This window comes from Centruroides vittatus, unplaced genomic scaffold (genome assembly GCF_030686945.1).
Source record: "Centruroides vittatus isolate TY-2023 unplaced genomic scaffold, ASM3068694v2 contig_786, whole genome shotgun sequence".
NCBI classification, from domain to species: domain Eukaryota; kingdom Metazoa; phylum Arthropoda; class Arachnida; order Scorpiones; family Buthidae; genus Centruroides; species Centruroides vittatus.
In genome coordinates, this window is record NW_027122506.1 from 793,500 (window position 1) to 813,847 (window position 20,348).

At 32.0% G+C, this 20,348-nt stretch overlaps 2 protein-coding genes across 6 annotated transcripts in view; both read left to right on the forward strand.

Annotated features, from left to right (window-relative positions):
* The window catches only part of LOC136981663 (sodium-independent sulfate anion transporter-like), a 31,257-nt gene extending 24,830 nt beyond the window's left edge, over positions 1 to 6,427 (forward strand). For 2 of the 4 annotated variants that reach the window (XM_067278001.1, XM_067278003.1), the window contains exons 12-20: positions 466 to 521; positions 598 to 738; positions 817 to 875; positions 942 to 1,028; positions 1,095 to 1,194; positions 1,280 to 1,356; positions 2,465 to 2,530; positions 5,041 to 5,128; positions 5,382 to 6,427. In XM_067278001.1, the coding sequence (XP_067134102.1) occupies positions 466 to 521; positions 598 to 738; positions 817 to 875; positions 942 to 1,028; positions 1,095 to 1,194; positions 1,280 to 1,356; positions 2,465 to 2,530; positions 5,041 to 5,128; positions 5,382 to 5,503 (796 nt within the window). In that variant the 3' untranslated portion in view covers positions 5,504 to 6,427. Of the gene's footprint in view, positions 1 to 465; positions 522 to 597; positions 739 to 816; positions 876 to 941; positions 1,029 to 1,094; positions 1,195 to 1,279; positions 1,357 to 2,464; positions 2,531 to 5,040; positions 5,129 to 5,210; positions 5,305 to 5,381 lie in introns of all 4 variants that reach the window. The other 2 variants (XR_010881755.1, XM_067278002.1) reach the window with 2 other exon arrangements.
* Positions 6,428 to 6,958: 531 nt separating this feature from the next.
* Positions 6,959 to 18,589, forward strand: Ent3 (equilibrative nucleoside transporter 3). Of its 2 annotated transcripts, XM_067278005.1 has the most exons (8): positions 6,959 to 7,743; positions 8,924 to 8,998; positions 9,126 to 9,190; positions 9,266 to 9,370; positions 10,366 to 10,642; positions 10,908 to 11,095; positions 16,045 to 16,285; positions 17,537 to 18,589. In XM_067278005.1, exons 1-8 carry the CDS (start codon positions 7,290 to 7,292, stop codon positions 17,782 to 17,784), a joined length of 1,653 nt encoding a protein of 550 aa, XP_067134106.1. In that variant the 5' UTR covers positions 6,959 to 7,289; the 3' UTR covers positions 17,785 to 18,589. The 2 variants fall into 2 exon arrangements, with proteins under 2 accessions (XP_067134106.1, XP_067134105.1); XM_067278004.1 differs by having other exon boundaries at positions 6,960 to 7,743; positions 9,126 to 9,370.
* Positions 18,590 to 20,348: the final 1,759 nt, after the last annotated feature.

A 20,348-nucleotide genomic window follows, 5' to 3' on the forward strand; every position in this document is an offset into this window, starting at 1 on the left:
TGGTGAGCTAAATGCATTAATGTTCTAGGATGACCTTTGGGGATTGCATGGCTTTTTAAGAATCTCTAGATTGTAAATTGGCTCCCTCTGCACCCTTTATCTGATCTAAGACCTCACCCATACCTGAATGTCTTTCCCAAAGAAGTAGTATATAATCTCTCTCTCTCTCTCTCTTTCTTTCTCTCTGACTTCAGCTGGCTTACTGAACATCTGAGAACCTAGTATTATCATCTCCAAGCCTTACTCTTCACTCTACTATACAGTTGGAATGAAAAGTCAAGTGAATTCAACATTCAGGATATTTGAAAATATCTAATTATCCAAAATATAAAATGTTTAGCTGTATTTTTAATTGTATAGTTATAATTTTATCTCTACTGAATAACAGAATAAATCATTATGCATAATGTTATTAAACTATAACATTGTAAGGTTAAAGACTAATAATAAATAATTTGTTTACAGGACTGCAATAAATTATAGCAGCGGTGTGAAAACTCAGTTTGGCGGAGTATTTACGGGTACGAGTTTATCGTACGCACGTTACACGAGACGGAGGTAGCGGTTTTAATTAATAAGTATATTCTTTTATTACAGGAACTACAGTAATTCTTGCATTGTGTGTCTTGTCTCCGTACTTTCGTTACATTCCCAAGCCATCTTTAAGTGCCATCATAATTGTTGCCGTTCTTAATATGGTTCATTACAAAGACATTCCAGTTATGTGGAAGACAAACAGTGAGCTTATCCAAACATCGTAAAAATTTACGGATATATTATTTATAATAATAGTAATAATAAAATGCAATATTACAGAACTCGATCTGTTACCTTTTCTTGCTACTTTTATTTGTTCGTTTGTAATCGGGTTGGAAGTGAGTACGTCGTCTTAATTTGTATGCTAATGTTTATGTATGCATTATAATTATAAAATATTTCAGTATGGAATTATTATTGGTATGTCTTTTGCATTGATGATAATCCTATTTCAACAAGCCAGACCAAAAATAACATTTAAAGATAAACTGGTAAGAAATTCTCTGCGATACACTAAACGAGTCTTTAGCAAAAATATAATTAAGAAATAATTTCAGACCTCGCAGGGACAAAACTATTTATTTGTCCAACCTGATAGAACAGTATTATTTCCTGCTACTGATTATCTTACCAGCAAAATTACACAGAAACTCCCGGGTTAGTTACTTTAATGGAGTAAAATGTTTGTTTTCTACCTTTGTTTTAACGTATTTAAATCACTGTTTTATCTTTTCTTATTTAGATAATAAAGATTTTCAAAACTATTTCGTAGTGATCAATGGTGAATATATCATAAGTTGCGATTACACAATGGCTGTTGTAAGTGGTGTTTTAACATCTTATTAAATTCATATTAACTGCAGTGGTGTAGCAAGAGGGTGTATCATGCACCGGGCGCCATTCCCAGAGGGGTGCCCAAATGGTCTCTAAGACAAACTATATGTGTTTCTGGAGGGAGTGCCAATAAAGTGTTGTGCCCCGGGTGCCAGTTATGTTCGCTACGCCACTGATTAACTGTTACTAATTTTTTTGTGTATTTTTTTTTTGAATTTTACAAGTATTGCTACTTGTAAAATACAAGGTGTGTCTGAAAAGTTCAATGAATGGTCTCATAAAATAAAGGAAACAAGAGATACAAACAAAATACTTTGACTGGCATTCAAAGTAATCATAATTAGCAACAACACACATTTGACATCGGTTGTACAGCTGCTGGAAGCTGTGAGCAAACACTTCTTTCGGTATTGCACGAAGCACCGTTGTCACTCGTTGGATCTGCGCAATGTCACACTCCTTCAGGCGGGGAACAAGAAGAAATCTGCAGGTTCCAGATCTGGAGAATGTGGAAAGTGTTGAAGAACTGTCACCTGGTATGTAGCGAGGAAGTGCTGTAATGTTCACGCATTGCTCCATTTCGCAGTGACACTCCTTCTCACACTGACTGCGTTGCATTGTTTGCTGCACGCACTTCTGTTTAACTGTCGTGATTTTTATGCTGAGGGCATTAGTTGGCAAGTATCTCACTACGTCTGCGTGAGCACAACATTCTAACCGGCATGGTTATTTAACTATGGGACCATTCACCAAAGTTTTCAGATGTACTGTACCTTGTATAATTCACAGCTCTGATACATCATACTATTTAATTTTTCTTTATTGTAAGAATAATTTATTTTTCATAAAATCCTGAATGAACTTTTTACATAAATTATTTATAATTTTTTCCTTTTTTGTAAAATAAAATTTGAAAGTTAAAGTTTCTACAAAGACAAAATGAACCGAACAATGATATAGATGTTACTTTTTAACATTCAAAGATCATAACTATGTTGCATTTATAATTTTATATGTTGAAAAGATACATTATCTTCCCATCTTGATAAAATTAGTTTAAAAAATTACATAATAAATATTAATTTATTTTTAGGCAATGAAGAATATGATTGAAAACTTCAGTAAAATGAATATAATTACTGTTTTTGTTAATTTGAAAGTAAGTGAAATGTATTAATTTACATATACGTGTCTAAATATACAGGGTGTCCACCACCAACCTGACACGTTTGAAACTGTTGTAAAAAATCTACCGCTTAGGAAGGATGTAAAGTAATGCACAGTTTATGATGAAAACTCAAGAAGTTTTATTTAAAAAATCAGTGAACCTCTACACGAACTTCTTTTGTTGTACGTTTCTCTGTTTCCACGCTTTCATCGAGCATTCTCGGATTGCCACTGCCGTGTGATTTTAACACTGTTCCCTTCGTCAAGACGTGTTGTTTCCATAACTTGAGAGTGTTCCTCGAGGGTGACTCCTCGCCAAACACGCGACGAAAGATCCGTTGCACTCGAATCACGGAATTTGTTTCAGCGTACCACCACACAACTTGCGTCCGCTCTTGCGGAGAAGCCATTTTGCGTTTGACTACTGCCACGCCACCTACGGTCACTTTGGTGGGTTTTCAAAATGACCTATATAACTTCCACAATTTCTCTGCCTAATGGAATGAGCGACATCTGATTACTGTCTTGCACTCAGATATGGCAGTCGAAACAAATGTCAGGTTCATTGTGGACACCCTGTATTGTGTTTTTTATAATGTATTAAAGCTTCTTGTCTCAATTTTATTTAAAAGTATCTCATACATTGTGTAGTGGAGATATCAGAGACATATCACACTGTTACCGAGGACATCAAAATGACACTTGTATCATTAGAATGCAACATTATTTCTGGTATGCATTTTGGTCATAAGACCCTCTTCAGCCATACACAAATAAATGGATACCTGCATTAGATCTATATGTTAGTGTGAGACTGCGGATTTTAGAGAGGAAATTTTTTAAATGAAAGGAAGCTTTCCTTTTTTTTTCGTTGTTCAAAATCGTTGTAAACATCTCCTTAGAAAAACTCCTCACGGAGTATTGGAGCAGAGGTCTCCTCCAACTGTCAACAGTTAGGTAGGAAAGTTGACACTTAGTTGTCAAGAATTGGAAGTCATTGTCAACAGCAGATTGCTTTCCCACACTAATGCTATAAAAGCGCAAGCTACCAGAAGCTCAGGGCGTGTCTGCACGTGGAAGTTATTTCTGTACTTGTGCCAGTCGATCTCCATGCAAAGGACTTGGGATCCCATCGGAGAAGACATTTCAACGGTTGCAGACTCTTCCATACTGTTGGCATCCGCCATACTTTGGGGTATACCGTCCATTCTCGCATAGAGGTATTGTTTGTTAGCACTCTGTGAACTCTCTCTTCCCAGAAACGGGATTAGACGTAGCTAAAATCTTCCCTTTGTATAATTTGCATTTAACTTGCATTTAATCGAGTAGACTTGTAATGGTCTTGTATGTTAACCTTAGCTAATCAAATAAATGTTTTAACATAAATGCTTGTTAACCCGTCAATCTGTCTTTCTCTTTTTCTGGAAAGACGCCCGTTCACGTACCGACGCACTCCCCACTTACTTTTTGCCCTCTTAAGCCATCCACCGACGCAGAGATTGGGTTTTACCATCCCGTGCAGATTAAGTGGTCAGAAGTGGATTAACCCCTGGCCCCCTGCTTATCTCACATTAGCATAATACTTATTCATTAAAAACATTTACAGTATTTTTCTAAAGACATAGTTAATTATTACATACTTAATTAGTTCATGTATGGCTGAAGAGGGTCTTAAGGACTGAAATGCACATTAGAAATAAAGTTGCATTCTAATGATGGAAGTGTGATTTTGATGTCCTCAGTAAGCATGATAAGTCTATAATACATTTGCTACATATTGTATTTTTTTATATGATTTTTAAAAAATTTTTACTTCTTAAGGAAGCATCTCAAACATAAATCCAACTCAAATTGCTTTTCTTGGAGCAAATAATTCTGATAAACTGTGAAAAGCGGGTCTAGTTTATTCGAAATGATTCAGATTTACTCTTAGGAAAGGCCTGTTTTCTTCCACATTACAGGTTTAGCCAGACCTGCAGTGGGAAGAGAAACTAGGTGGTGACAAACTAGCTTGATACTGTCTAGATCAGAGGTCTCAAACACTGCAAAGAGCCAATCAAATAGATGTATATCAGGCTGTATTCAACATTATTTGGCATACAGAAATATACTGTAATTAAAAAATGTCTCTAACAATGGCCCTTTTGTTGCCAGGCCTTTAACTTATGTAAATAGGTAGATGTTTGAATTTTTGTTTTAATCCCTTCAAAATATTAGAAATATTGATATTTAGAAACGAAATCAAGGGCACAGGCCAGATATGAAGTGTTAATAGGCCATATCCAGCCTCCTATTTAGGTTCAGAATTAGCTTTAAGGCTTATGCAAACCATTAAAATTAACAAGAGGGGGAAAGTATTCACTCCGAGAAAAGCAATTTAAATTGGCTTAAGGAAAATCACGCTATTACTCAATTGCAGTTTTTGAATTGTATGATACTCCCTAGTCATATCAACTTTAAATATATTTTTACTTTAATATAATAAACTTTTTTTAATTACAGCAACATGTTATTGATACTATAAAAGGTGCAAATCCTATCGTTTTCCATTACTGTCCGTCTGAATCTCATATTGAAGAATTATTTCAAAGTAAGCATTATGTAATTTGTACATATAGCTTATGCATTGTTTTAATTCCTGTCCCCTTAAAAACGTATTCTTATACTTTTAGGATGTTGATTTTAGTGTAAATGTCTGCTTTCTCTACCTGCCATTCATTCTTTATTTATTTCTCTTTAGTTTCTAGCGCTTTCTATTCATTTAAGGTAGGCGAAATTTAATAGAAAATTTTAAAGTTGTCGAAAAAATTGGATATCTGTAATTACACGTTCTTCCCTTACAGGTTATTTAAACCGTAATGCGGAATGGGTTCGGGATCTTCCGGTCTCCATAAACCGTCAAGAGCCGGATGGAAAATTGGACCAAGACACTCTGGAGTATCTCTTGGACTCAAATAACTCCTAATAAAGGAAATTTTCAATTATTACATATCTTTCTTTTAACAATTATTGCACAAATAAGTTAAATTAGCTTATGATCAAAGTTTGTTATTATTTATGAAAGTTTAATATAGCATTTGAAAAATCTCTCTGTATTGTTTAAATCTCAAAGTGCACCTCACCCCATTGGCATTGTTCTTTATTAACAGCTTCACAAGTAAAGTAATACGAGATTATTTTACTTGTTGTAGGCAGTTTTCTACTCCAAAAATTGACCATAATACATATATATTATGCATGTGCTATATACTTTTCAATATACATGCCGACAACTTTAAATCTGTAGATATTATTATACAAATTACAATAGAGCGTAGAATTTGTTTGAAATTATAAACGGCCGAAAGTACATTTTAAATCTGTTACCCGGACAGGCGTGTCGTCGGTATGATCACACGAACACAGATTTTATCACCGATATGCAGAATTGTGCAATGTTTTAAAGTGTAACAGCATTAAGTATGCACCGTGCAATTAATGTTTACAACTAAAATGCTTAAATTTCTGTATAAATGTAACAAATTTTTTTATTAGAAGATTTAAATATGATGTTTTCAATTGGGACAGTGTGGCACATTAGTATGCTGCAATGACAATTCAGGGGTGCTGCAAAATAGTGCCTAACAGCACTGTAACACTTCTAGTAATACACACAAAGGTGCAATAACTACATTTGATACAGAAATAGGGGTGCTGCAAGAAGAAAATTTGCCAAGTTCGCCAGTGCCACTGTCGAAAAAAGATTAAATCAAGTCTGTAAAGTATTTTACACAGTATTTTTTAAGGATGGAATTATGTAAAGTAATTTATTTTGATGTAAATTAGTAATTTACTGTTGTCTTGTAGTAGTAATTGTTCTAATAAAAAATTCATATTTTTGTTTAAAATACATCTGAAATACTTTTTAAATGCTGTAAAAACCTGTATAAATTTTATATATATATAAAATTTATATAGGTTAAGAGTATATATAATATATATATATATATATACATACACACTCTTAACAAAAATTAAGAGTAATTAAGCATGTTTATATGACTTGGAACCAGTAATTAAAAAAAATGAATTATAAATCTATCAAATAAGCATTTAAATTAATTAAAACAATATTTGGTTAATGTTACCTATGGTTCCAAAATGGCGGCTCGTCTCTGATTCCAGCAAATAGAAGAAAGGAAACAGTGGGGACGCACGTTCTAACCTAACCTATTCTAATAAATTACCATAATTATTACTAACAGAATTATTAGATTAGGTTAGGTTAGGATAGAACGTGCGTCCCCACTGTTTCCTTTCTTCTATTTGCTGGAATCGGAGACGAGCCGCCATTTTGGAACCATAGGTAACATTAACCCAATATTTTTTTTGGTAATAAAATGAGTTGGATCGAAGTTATTTCGTTTAAAAAATCATTAAAACAATTTTTCAATGCCGCAAGTCGCAGCACGAAGTATCACACTAGGAGAGAAGAGGAAAAACAGATGTGACGCATTATCACGTGAGCAATATCGATCCATGTCTCCAGTAATGTCCGACTGGTCTCGTCCAAAACAAATTTTCCAGCTAAAAACCGATATTTATCCAGTTCCTAAACGTTTCTTCGATTGGTTAACATGTCCAAGAATCTGTCGCCAGGTATTTATTAACAATAGAATCGAAACTGTTATGTCAAATATCACGTTATCCGAGATAATTAGATAATTAATCCCCCTCATCTCCCGTACGCCGAAAGGAGTTTAAAAAAAAACATGGATGAAAATTTAAGCAGGGGTTATATACAACTCGGACAGGGTTCCAGAGCCGATAGAATTACAAGAGGTTTATCGTACGAACATTCTCATCCACCCGAAGACAGGTGTCATTGCATATATTTTGCATTGCTTCTTGCAGGTGTGGGATTCCTCTTGCCCTATAACAGTTTTATAATTGCCGTGGATTATTTTCAAGCCAGATACCCTGGCACCACCATTGTTTTTGATATGAGTCTCGTATATATCCTGGTAGCTTTTGCTGCTGTGATTATTAACAATTTGTTTGTGGAGACTTTGACTTTGCAAGTCAGAATCACTTTTGGATACATTCTCTCTTTTGTTACTCTACTATTTATAGCTGTATTCGAAATCTGGTTCGAAATATTTACTTTGGATACTGGATATTATATTAATTTACTCGGTGTTGCTGTAGTTGCTTTCGGTTGTACAGGTAAGTCTGTTTGTTTAATCGTCTTGTTTATATCAAGCTGGCCTTCTATAGATTCTGCGCGTTGCATTGATTTTTGAAATTGTTTTAATGACGTGTTAATAAAGGCCTTCCTCTTTAGGGCCCTTCCGAATACTGTAATGTATAGACTCACCTCGACAAAATTAAAACTCTAACCTGTCATCAAGTTCTAAGCCCTAATTTATCAATGGGTTGACATTAATCTTTCAAAAATATACTTTTGAAAGATTAGAAACTGAACTAGGCTAGAAAAGTCACTTGGTCAGGGCCCTAGGCATAATTAGCTTTCCAAAATTTAGTCTTATGTAAAAATACATAATACAAAATTAATGCTGTGATATTTAAATGTACACAATTAGATTTTTACATCACTTTCTAATATGGGGTATTCACATTTATGATTAACTCGGGCCCTTCTTTAGAGGGGCCTGTTTGAAAATTATAAGAAAACTAGTTCATAAGGTAGGCGAAGGATTTAATTTACAGCTTTTTAAATTACAGAAATTACATTTAAACTAATCAATTAAATTATATTAATTTAATTAGAAGCATAGTCTAAATTATAAGCATGTGGGCATTCTAATTTGCTCGATCACCCCTACTAAAGGGGTGCTCTAGCAAATTGTGGGGTGGCTTTACCAGGGTCTCGGGGACACGCACTCCAGAGAAAGAGTCTGAGGCCAGCAGGTTAAACTTTGGTCCACCATGTAAGACGCGACAATAAAGGCCTTCCCGTGAACTTCTGGTCTTTCCGGGGCCCTTCTTAATATCGATATTATCCTTTCCATTGTATACTTTGTTTTCCAACCCTTTCCCCCTTCTTATTCCCTAGCCTTTTGTCGCCCCTTGACAAAATGGGCCTCCAGTCGACTCGGGCCCCTATGTAATTGCCCAGTGTCTGCATCTATAGCAGCTTCGCCACTGTCTGAGGCCTTTTCCAGGAAAATTAAAACCGTTCTAATATTTCATACGTTAACTCTTTTCACTGCACAATTTTTCTTTACAAAATGACGGTTGAAAAATGTGAACTGTGGCACATAAATCCTCATAAAATTCGACTGGATCCATCTCAATATTTGGAACTAACCCAAAAGTAGAAGGCCAGCTCTGTTTATGAGGTAAAATGACATTGATATACATAATATGGCTTTTCTTTTTATAGTACAGCAATCGAGTTTTTATGGTTACACCAGCATGCTGCCATCACGTTATACGCAATCTGTAATGACAGGAGAAAGTGAGTTGTTTTCCAACCTCCTTCGAGCGATCATACTTTATTCATTATTCGGGGAGACGCGAGCTACCGGTTGAGGGATGCGGATTTAGTAAGTAATATCGATACCTTTCTTATTGATTTTTTCTAGGTGCCGCGGGTTTATTGATATCAACCAATAGAATATTAACCAAAGCGCTTCTTGACGATGAGAAGGTCAACACAGTTTTGTTCTTCTGCATATCTATAGGGATTGTTATATTGTGTTTTATTATCCACTTTGTCCTCCAGAAAACAAAATTTGTAAGGTTTTATATCAGTTTATGTTCGAATCCCAGCTTATCCGACGATCTCAGCAAGCGTATATCACTAGAACCAACTGAAGATGTCGGGCTCGTAAGTATATATACGAAATTTTCACCTTGGCGCGTCGCGACAAGTCGCGCTAGGCGACGCGTCAGGTCTTTTCTTTTTAATATTTCGCCTTTATAAAAATATTTATAAGCTCACATTAAAAGAATGCATTATTTAATTGGCATTTAATAAGCCATTCTATTAATTTTAATTATAAAATATCGATTTAAAAAGTAATAAAATAAAATATCGTTTCGCCGAGCGCTTACGATGCGATTCATTAATTATTTATTGTTTTATAATTTAAAAAAAATATATATTTAGCTTGTTGAATTAATAATAATTTTTATTAAAATATGATTAATTATAGTATTATTATTTTTCCTTATTTATGTGTGAATTATTCAGTACATTGTAAGTTATCAATTTATCATATTAGAAAGAAGCGCGTCGCTAACTGTTGCAGCGTCATTAAATATTGATTTTTATGCAAGAAATATTTTTATATTATCGAGTAAAGCAATTTTTCATATTAATAAAGATTAATTAAGTAATTTAATAATAAATATTCTTTACAATAATTTTCTGTTGATAAAAATACTTTTGCGTGATGCAACGCGACGCGAAACGAAGCGATTTGTTAGGCTACGTTTGGGCTACTAATTTAATTAAGTATATAATTTTAAAGTGACGACTGGGTCGCCGTCTTGTGTTAATAATTAGAAATCCAGAATTTTTATTTAAATTTAAGATTTTTTCCCATATTATTCCAAATTACTTAATTTAAATTTTAATAACAATAATAATTTTAATTTTTAATTTAATTTCTAATTATTAATACAAAATTATACAGTTAATATTTAATTTACTCTATAACATTTGGGCTACTGATTTTCAATAGCCCAAATGTAGCCCAACTAATTTCTGTATTTGATTTAGTATTTATTTTACGATTTAAAAAAAATATTGCTTTATATTTATTGAATTTACTTGTATATAAAGTAAATTTTTCTTTGTTTTTTAAACATCTTTTAAAGGTTGATATGCTAGATCCAGTAGAATCAAAAAGCGGTAAATACGGGGTTCTGTCTCTGAGAACCCCGCCATCTTCTCCTCCAGCTGATTCTGCATTTGAATCGACAGAAAAACTCGATCAAGATGTAAATGAAGAAGCAGATTTGTGGAGAATGTCTACAGAATCAGTTTTCAATTCGTTCGCAGCGAACAGTAAAACTTATCGAGTGCAAGACGTAGTCGTTAGAATGAGAGGAATTAATTATACAAAAAATATACAGATGTGGAGCGGAATTAAGAGTATAAAAATCATTTAATTTATTCTTTTTTTTTAATTAAAACTTTGTACATTTTTAATTAAAAGCGTTTCAGATACATTCTTTCCAGAAGAAAGAATGAATTTGAATCAATTAGCCAATCAGAACGTAGCGTTTGAAATTTCAAAAACTAATTAACTGTTACGTAACAATTAATCCATAAAAGTATAATTAATTTTTTGCGAATCTTTTAGTAGAAAATTTATTGATGTAAGTCTTAAGTAAAAAAATTTTTTTTTTCTAAACAGGAGGAGTAATTGTACGATGGCAAGTTGCCAAATGTATCTGGCCTTATATGCTCTGTATAGCATTAGCATACTTTGTCACATTATGTTTATTTCCCGGTATCGAAAGCGAAATTGTCAGTTGCCGCCTTCGATCATGGATGCCCGTTATACTAATGGCTATATTTAATTTTTTCGACTGTATAGGAAAGGTGAGTTTTTTGTTTAAATTATTAAATTATTTATTAATTTCATTAGAAAAATATTAATAAATAGTAAACTGATTAAATTTTTTATTAAAAGCAATTACTTTTTTAATAAATTGTTAATACACGCCAGTGTTGCCATAGTAACGCTATGTTATTACGCCATTTTGAAATTTGTGAAAACTTCGAAAACGATCGACTTTTAATTTAAAAAAACAACAAAAAAGAAAAACACTTTAATAATTACATTATCATCATTTAATTTTCAGCGTCTATTTCTTGTTTTTTATATTATAAAATTTTTTTTGGATCTTAAGTGATTAACACTGAAATATAAAAATAAAATGAACGAATGAAATTAAAGCAATTATTTTTCTCATAAATTATTTTTATTTATAAAAATTATACATAAGTAATTTACACCGGGGGGGGAATTAAGCGACGCCATTACGATTCTTGGACGCCATATTGAATTCTAAGCATTAAAGTAAATTACGTTGTAAAAACTAGCTTAATATGCAAATTTTTTAAAAAATTTAAAAATGTTGGACGATCATCAACATAATTTCACGGGTATAGTTTATAATTGTCCATAATTTCAACTGTAGAGACCATCTTGAGCGATTGCATATTTAATAATAGTAACATGAAAAATGAGAGATGTAAGTAGTTACAGAAGTAAAAACTATATATATATAGATTAGTTTAGGATGACCACGAAAAATTTTTATATTAATTTTGTTAGAAGGAAAATACTGTACAATAAATTATACATTATAAACATTACAAGAAAAAATTCCTTCTTGCATACATGAAGGATTCTTGTAATAATTTCTTTGCTTATTATTATTGTTAATTTTTTAATTTCAGTTTTCCGAGGCTTCCTTGGATGAACGTTTCTTTATATTTTAATAAGTAAATCTACAGTTAAAATCCATTTATTTCAGATATTAACATAAATCAAACAGAGTTGCCAGATTTCCCGATTTTCGGGGATTGTCCTTTATTTTTTCCGTGACCATTTAGCGACAGGAGGACTATTCTAAAAATTGTTCCTACAATGAAGTATCTTTTTGTTTTACCACATTTTAAATATACTTGTCACTAGTAGAGTAAAAATGCACATCTACTGCGTGACCTGGAATTGAAGTGTCCCAGTGTCTTTCGGGAAGAACTCATTTTGTCCCGGATTTTATCCCCAAATACTTGGTAACCCTAATCGAACACTTAATTGTCAGTAAGGATATTAAGATTATAATAATAGAACTCATGCAATTTTTGCGTGTTGCATGCAATCTATTCTTAATTTCAAATTTATCAGATTTTCTTTGTATTGTTCAAACCTGTAATGAATATCTACTCATTTACTTAAGCAATTATCACTGTTTCGAATTTTTTTATGTCCCTGGAAGACAGGTTTTAAGATTTATATAAAAGTTTTCTTGGATTTAAGAAAAATTTTATATATCGAATCGATTGATCTGTATCGTATATTTATGACCTGATATTAGTATAAAGAAATGTGATGCAGTGTTTATATCACCCAAATCGATACGAGATTTATTATAATGTTAAAGGGACTGGATACTAGAAAATTCAGTAAGTAATATTAACACGGAAATTTTTGATGTAACAAGTAAGTTTGATAGATTAATCAATTCTGATAAGCTATAAAATGAAATATTGTTGGCTTGCATGCAAACACGGTTAGCAAAATGTAATAAATTATTGATTATGCTTAAGCAATTATCAAGACTATACACGCATCTTCGTGTTCCCGATAACGTTAATTAATTCAACAGTTTTCATTCGAAATGATATCTGTACATAGATATTACTTAATTGTATGTATACATATACATAGCTTCCTGCCCTCTATGGAGAAGAACAGTTGTCTTGGACCCTTAATGGAGCTTCCATAACAAATCAAAATATATGGGCCGTAGCAATACATAAAACTCATACATAACCTCACTATATGAGTACAGGGCAAACTCGAAAGACGAAAACGATTCTAATTGCCTGTAACTTTTTCATTACTTAATTTTATTACATGAAATGCAACTTAAAGTATTCCTAAAGTATTAAATTTTTATCTTTTGGCATCATCGTTAACTAGCATGAGTAATGCATACGTCTACAGATGTACCGTACACCAAAATAGTGCCATAGGGCCTACTGAATATAAACGGTCACTTGAAATGAAATAAAGTTCATGGAAAATTTCGGAAGATGTACCGACAAGAACCACTTACAAGAAAAACATTGCTGAATTGTTTGAAAATTTCCGGTAAAACAGGATTAGTTCTTAAATACTTCAGCCCTGACAATCCTAGGATTTCAAATGAAATCATGGATAGGATTCGTAAAGGGTTCAACAAGAGTCCAAAAAAATCCTAGCGAAGTACAATTTTCGAACTTGAAATTCTTAAACTACATTACGTAAAATATCGCATTATAATGCATACAAAATTCACATCATTCATTTCATCTGAAAGATATCGATATACCGACTACCTGAAGCAGTTATGGAATGGGCGCTAAGGTCACTCGACATGACCCCACCAAATTTACATTACTGGCCAAGTAACACCCTGATGGACTATAGACATTGAAACAATGGAAGCTTGTTTCATGATGATGAATTTTGCTTGGACCGCAGTGTATATCTACGGGGAGATGTTAACACGTAAATTCTGAAAGAGAGTATCCTCAATGAAATCCTTGGCATCCCACATTAGTATTACGTGAATACAATTCGCGAATTTTGCGATAGGCTAGAAGAATGGCTTAACTCTTTCTGCCTGTGGGCACTAAGAGGGCCTCTTTTAGCAAGTCCATTATGGGTTCGGCCAGGCCCACAATAAGGCGTCTGCCTGTTGAGTGACAGGGCCGGACATATTCGGACGGATCACCTACGAAAAATTCCTGGGTATTTTTCAACCCGTCCGGATGCGTCCCCCAGAGCAGTAGACTGTCACCTTGACCATTCTGTATTTTTGATAGTAAATGTATTCTATATTAATAATAATATTTAATAACGTTCCATTATTATGAAGACTGGATGATCGAGTGATTAATGTGGCAGCCTACTGCTCTGGAGGACCGGGATCGAATCTTGATGATACCCCGAATTTTTTGGGTGGGTTAGTCCGTCCTGGATACATTTGGCTTCGTTTCTCACCACCCAGTCGCCCCATTGTGGGCCTAATAACCTATAATGGGCTTACTAAAATGTTATTTTTTTAATTTTCGAACCACAGCTGCAGTTAAAGAAGTGTATATGTTATAAAAATAAACGTCATCAAGAACATAATTTTTATTACTGTCTTCATATATCAAATGTCATAAAAAGGAGGACACTTTTGACATATTTTAAATTAGTTTCCAGGAAGTTTCTGACATTTAAAATATTTGATTGGGTTATTTGAACAGATGAAAACATTGCTTAGAGTTATATCAATTTTCTTTTTTTGGCTCCTTTCCCTATAGGACTGATAACGCCTTTAAAATACCTTCATTCTAATAAAAGGTTTAAGATATTACAGAAGAAATTTAAACATATTATTCTATTCTTAGTGTGCATATATACTGTAAGGTTAAGAGTACGCTCTTATTGCGCATGAATCGCCTTGCATCTTCCTATTGTGAGTGGCATATTGACTAGAGTGAGACATGTATAAACTACACAAAAATATTCAGAAAGGAAGCTTTAACCTAGTCTTCACAGCACTTTGCGGATTTCCAGCTTCTAGGGATGTTTCAATGATCTCCAATACCCAATAATTTGTTTAAATTTGAAATAAACGATTGGGTATCGGGTGTGTCACATTGCAAAGTGAGCCAGTGGGGTACCAGCTTCAAAAACAGGTAGAAAACAACGTGATATACTATTTAATTAAATTAAAAATAATTAAATATGTAAAGAAAGAACAAAATGTACTTATGTAAATTTTACTTTTTCTCTGAAATTTTATATTTATTTTACAATTTATGTGGGAAAATAAATAACTTTACTATTTATTTCTTATTTTCCCTCATTTTTTCCTTTATCTCGACAAGTAGTAACACGTTGAAGTATTTCTACGTAATGTATTATATATTTTTATATTAAATTCCTCACAAATAACATGAAGCAAGTAGATTTCTAGTCAACATACAAAATAAAAAGAATATTAGATGAACCGTTCAACGACTTTAATGTTTCACTTCTTCATACTTTTTTGATTTCGGGAGCATTTTTCCGACTCCATTCGACTTTTGACATGTCACCTTTCATCTATTTTTATCTATATTTTTTTATTTATTTTCTTTTATGGATTTATTTCAGTTGACACTATTGAATCAGTCCACCGCTTCTCCTTCTGTTTTTCAATATTCATCCGTTCTTTGGTTTCTGAGACATTGGAATATTATTTTTCGTGTCATAAACTGTAAGATTTCTCGTATTTCTTTACCTATTCTTTAATCACACTTATCACCAAGCGCGCAATCTTCCATACTCAAATCGGTGAAATTTGTAGACTAAGATATCAATATTTTACAGATTTTTATCCATTTTTAGATAGAGAATTCAAAGCTTTAAAATCAATTTACTTACAGCTTATTTTAGTCCATTTTCAAGCAAAATGGCAGCCATTATGAAAGGCGTGTCATACAGCATGACATCTGCTTATATCTTTAAAATGGTGTGTATTAAAAGAAAGTGTTCTGCTTTTTAATTGGCGTGCATACACCAGAATTGAAAACACTTAGTGGCATTATTTTATAATGTATAATAGTCAAGTACAGTTCCTCTATCAATCACTGATAGAGGAACTGTACTTTCTAGATACCTTTTTGTAAAGTTATGAAGCGTAAACTTGATTGCTTTAATTTTTTTAAAATTTGGTTATTGAATATGTTTCTAAATAAGTATATTCTGGAACTAATTGTTTACTTTTTTTTAAAAAAAGATTTTAGCTTCCATACCATACGATTGGACAAAAGCCAAATTGGTATTATTTTCATCCGTCAGAATTGTTCTTGTTCCACTCTTAGCCATGTGTGCGGCTCCGAGAGGTGATCCTTTATTGAAAAACGAAGAATGGGCCATGGTTCTGTCACTCTTTTTAGGTCTTTCTAATGGAGTTTTCGGTTCTGTACCTATGATTGTTGCGCCTTCGATGGTGCCTGACGAACAAAAAGAATTAACAGGTAAGAGATTATAATTCTTCTATCTAAATACAAACGTAGTTTTGTAATATATTAATCATTTGTGAGGTAAAGAGGAGAAACACAAAACACAAATGTAAACTACTTGATATGACCATTTCTAAATAGTTGTAGCTATGGTTGGAGGTTACATAGTATTGCTATAACACAACAGAACCAGTGCCGTAACTAGGGTGGTGCCAACGTAGACCCTGGAGGGGGCGCAGAAATGACCTGGACCAAGTTTTGGGTCATAATTTTGGGGCGTAGTTACAGATGCTCGCACCGGGCGCATAAAAGGCTAGTTACGGCGCTGAATAGAACCACTTAATATTACTATAATGCCATTAAAAATATTATACATATCGATAAATAATTTAATTTTGTTTTTTTTCCAAAAATTAGAAAATGGCAGCTGTAGTTTGTTTGTATAACACTCGTGCGAGATATGCCAAGAGGAATGAATGTCTCTCGAGATCCAGGATTGAATTTCCTATTCACACACGTAACTTATACATAGTATGTGTAATATTTTCTACCTTCCAGAGTATATTTTTGTCTTTTTAAGAATATACTCTGGAAGGTAGAAATTGTGCCACGAACGAGTATATTTCACATACATAATTTTTTAATAATGAGCAGTTTTCTATGAAAGTTTGCATAATGTTTTATATTCAGAATGTACAAAAATCTGAATATAACATTTAAAAATAGAAAATTCAGTACTGTGGACTGATTGAAGACCGAAATATAAATTCAAGGACATGAATTTTGGATACGAACAATCGATGCATTATATCGATTTACTTGTTTTTCTATTCGACTCTTCTATCAAAACAAATACAATAAATGATAGTTTCTGCGTTTTTTAAAAATAAATTTTAACGGCGATTCTAAATATAAAGTAAATTACAATTTTTTTTTCATTCAGGCCTTCTGTCTCGATATCGAAAATCAATAAACATTGAAGTGTTTTGAGATAGATCTTCATTTATTTTATTGTTATCATTTTAAAAGCTTGTTTGGTTTTTATGGAAACATTTTGGCTGCTCTTAAACATTTGTAGCCATTAGAACTTTCGAATTCCTGACATACAAACATATAAACAAAACATGAAATTCAATAAAACCTTTTTTCATAATGTGCTTATTAGAAAAATGTTTGCAACATTCTACGCTATGTTTTCTACGTCACTCCTATTATATGAAGATTTTTAAAAATGAATTTCATGTGTTTTTTTCCTATTTCCTTTAGGAAACATAATGACACTGTCTTACACATTAGGACTTACAACAGGTTCTGGCGTTGCCTATTTAATCGATTATATTCTGGGGCCTCCATTGAAGAATCCATGCTCCTCGACAACGCCGTCCATAACGCAGCTGACTTCAACTTTATCTTCTCTGAACGTCACAGATTTTGCTCACGTGTCTACAACATGGCCGTGGAACGTTAGTGGAATCATCGAACTGGGATCACAGAACTCTACTTTATTTGAATAAAATTGATTTAAATCGTTGCGTATTTATTCTTTAGATGGGGGAAAAAAACTATGTTCAAATTATCATTTGTATATTTAAAAAACAAGCTGTGACGTCTTTTATGATATCTGATCTGTCCATGAAACATACAAGAGCACCCATCATCGAGTAAAGTTTGATGGATTGTGAATATGCAAAAAATAATTAAAAGAGAGGGAGGGAAAAATATATTATTTTTTAATAATAAAAATAAGAATTAAATTATATTATTGCCAAATTAAATTTTTTAAAATAATAACAACATTGCTCAAAATAATTTTATTAAAGTTTCTGTTAAGATATTAAGCTGTAGCGCTTAATGTTAATTTTATAATAAAGAAAATTATATATATATATATACACACACACATATATATATATATAGATATTAAATTGTGATAATAAATTATTTTATAAAGTAATTGCTAAGAAAATTAACTGTGCTTAGATTTTTGTATAAAATAATTAAATAAATATTTTAATTTGAATCATTTGAGGATTCATTTTGAAGTGATTAACTGCTGTAGGATGAGTGATACATTATCAAGCACCCTTAAACTGGTTATATTTTTAAATTTATGTTTATTATTAACATAGTTAATTGTCAATTATATAAAAAAATATATTTAGAATATACAGAAATAAACAGTTAATAAAATAATATCATGTACACAATCTGTACTTGTGTTTTGTGTATAAACATGTATGAACTTCTGGTGGGCTTCATGTGTTCATATTGTATAGACATTGTTTGGAGAATAATAATAAAAAAATATATATATATAAAGTGGTTATTCAATTTATTAATATATTTTCTTCATCTTTGATTATTTAAACAATTTAATTTATCTTTATACAGGTTATTCAGGGTGGTTCTAAACTATGGGGACAAATTTCGGAAATGGATTCCAAGCGAGACAAAGAACAAAAATGGTTCTATTAATATAGGTTAATAGGTTTAATACCAAGATAGATGTCACTATTATGAACTGCAAACACAAGATGTAATGTTGCACAATGGTATGGCGTATGTACTGTACTTCAAACAGAATGACAGTAGATGTTCGAAGTGTCTTCCATGGTCTTCAATGAAAGTGGGCACATGCATTACGGATTGACACACATGTTCTAGCCTGTATCTGAACAGCATTCCACATGTTTTCTCAAAGATTGCACATTGTGAAGTATTTTTCAGATTCCTCACAAGCAAAATTAAATGGAGTAGAAGCCCACCAATTCCCACGTCTACACTTCTGTCTTCCAATATTGGCAAACGGGAACACAATTGGACTCATTTCAGTCCTGGTGTACTTCTAGGTGCATGTTAATAGAACCATTTTTATTCCTTTTGTTGCCAGGAATCCATTCCTAAAGTTTGTCCCCACATTTTCGAACCACCCTGTATATATACTGTAATTATTTTCGTTATATAAATAATATTTTATATACGAAAAAAAATTTAAAAAATGAAGAGCTTTTATAGTTTTAAATACAAGAATTTTTCTAGTTTATTATTATTATTATTATATACTTTTTTGTTATCTTCTCCAATTCTTCTTCCTCTCTTCTTTATAAAAATAACAAGATCGTAGTTTTTTAAAACTTAAGATACAATTCTATTATCTTCAGCTTTTTATGTTTGTTATTTTTAATAGAAGAAAATTTGAAAAAAAGACTCTTCTAATTAAAACTGAGATATTTTCTTTGTTTATAAAGCATTAAATTATATATACATATATATATATATAAATACAACTCTATTGTTTAAAAACACATGGAAGTAGCTTATTTATAAAAATGTTTTTGTTAATACTTAAAATATAAATTTTGTAGATAAAATATTCTTAATTATATATAAAAAAAGTATGTTGTCCACTCCTAAAGATAGAGTATTGATTTATAATTATTTTAGTGTTTGACACAAGGAAAATAGTACAGACACATCTTTTATGTACTTGAGAAAAAATGCCTTTTTTTAATTTTTTTCTTCATAAAACTTGTATTTTTTACCATCTAAAATAAAAATAAAAGTCAAATAATAGTAGAAATCTTGTTTATTATCTAAAGACAAAAATTCCTCAGCTTTACAGATCTGTATCAGAATTTCATTATTCAGAAATTCTAACTTGGAGGACTTTTATATTGATCTTTCTGATGTTTACCATCTACAACACATCATTTCTTCTGAAATTTTAATTCTTAAACTTAAACAAGATTCTTATAAACATGAAAATTCTCTATGACAAAGTGAAAAAATGAAGGAGGGAAAAAAAAAGAATCTCCCCTCAAGAAATAAGAATAAATGCATAACTTTAACACTTTTTATTCAAAAATTTAAATATTTTAATGTGTTTTATAGAAAATAATGCTTTGTTTTTATTGATTTCTGTATAAGTTATACAGAAAATGTGTACTTATTGCCTGCATCCAATTCATTATAAGATGTTCCTCTTTGACAGTTTGACTAACATAGAAGCAATTTGATGCTTTCTTCTGTCAACTTTTTATGTTTTCTTTATATATATATATTTATAGCAGAAGAAGGA

Bases quoted from the DNA above. Each gene is read 5' to 3' on its own strand.
- Ent3 (XM_067278004.1), top strand. From the start codon at position 7,290: ATGGATGAAAATTTAAGCAGGGGTTATATACAACTCGGACAGGGTTCC. The intron at 7,744-8,923 runs GTAAGTCTGTTT...TTCTTTTTATAG, and splicing joins AGTTGCTTTCGGTTGTACAG to TACAGCAATCGAGTTTTTAT. The intron at 10,643-10,907 runs GTATAAAAATCA...TTTTCTAAACAG, and splicing joins GATGTGGAGCGGAATTAAGA to GAGGAGTAATTGTACGATGG.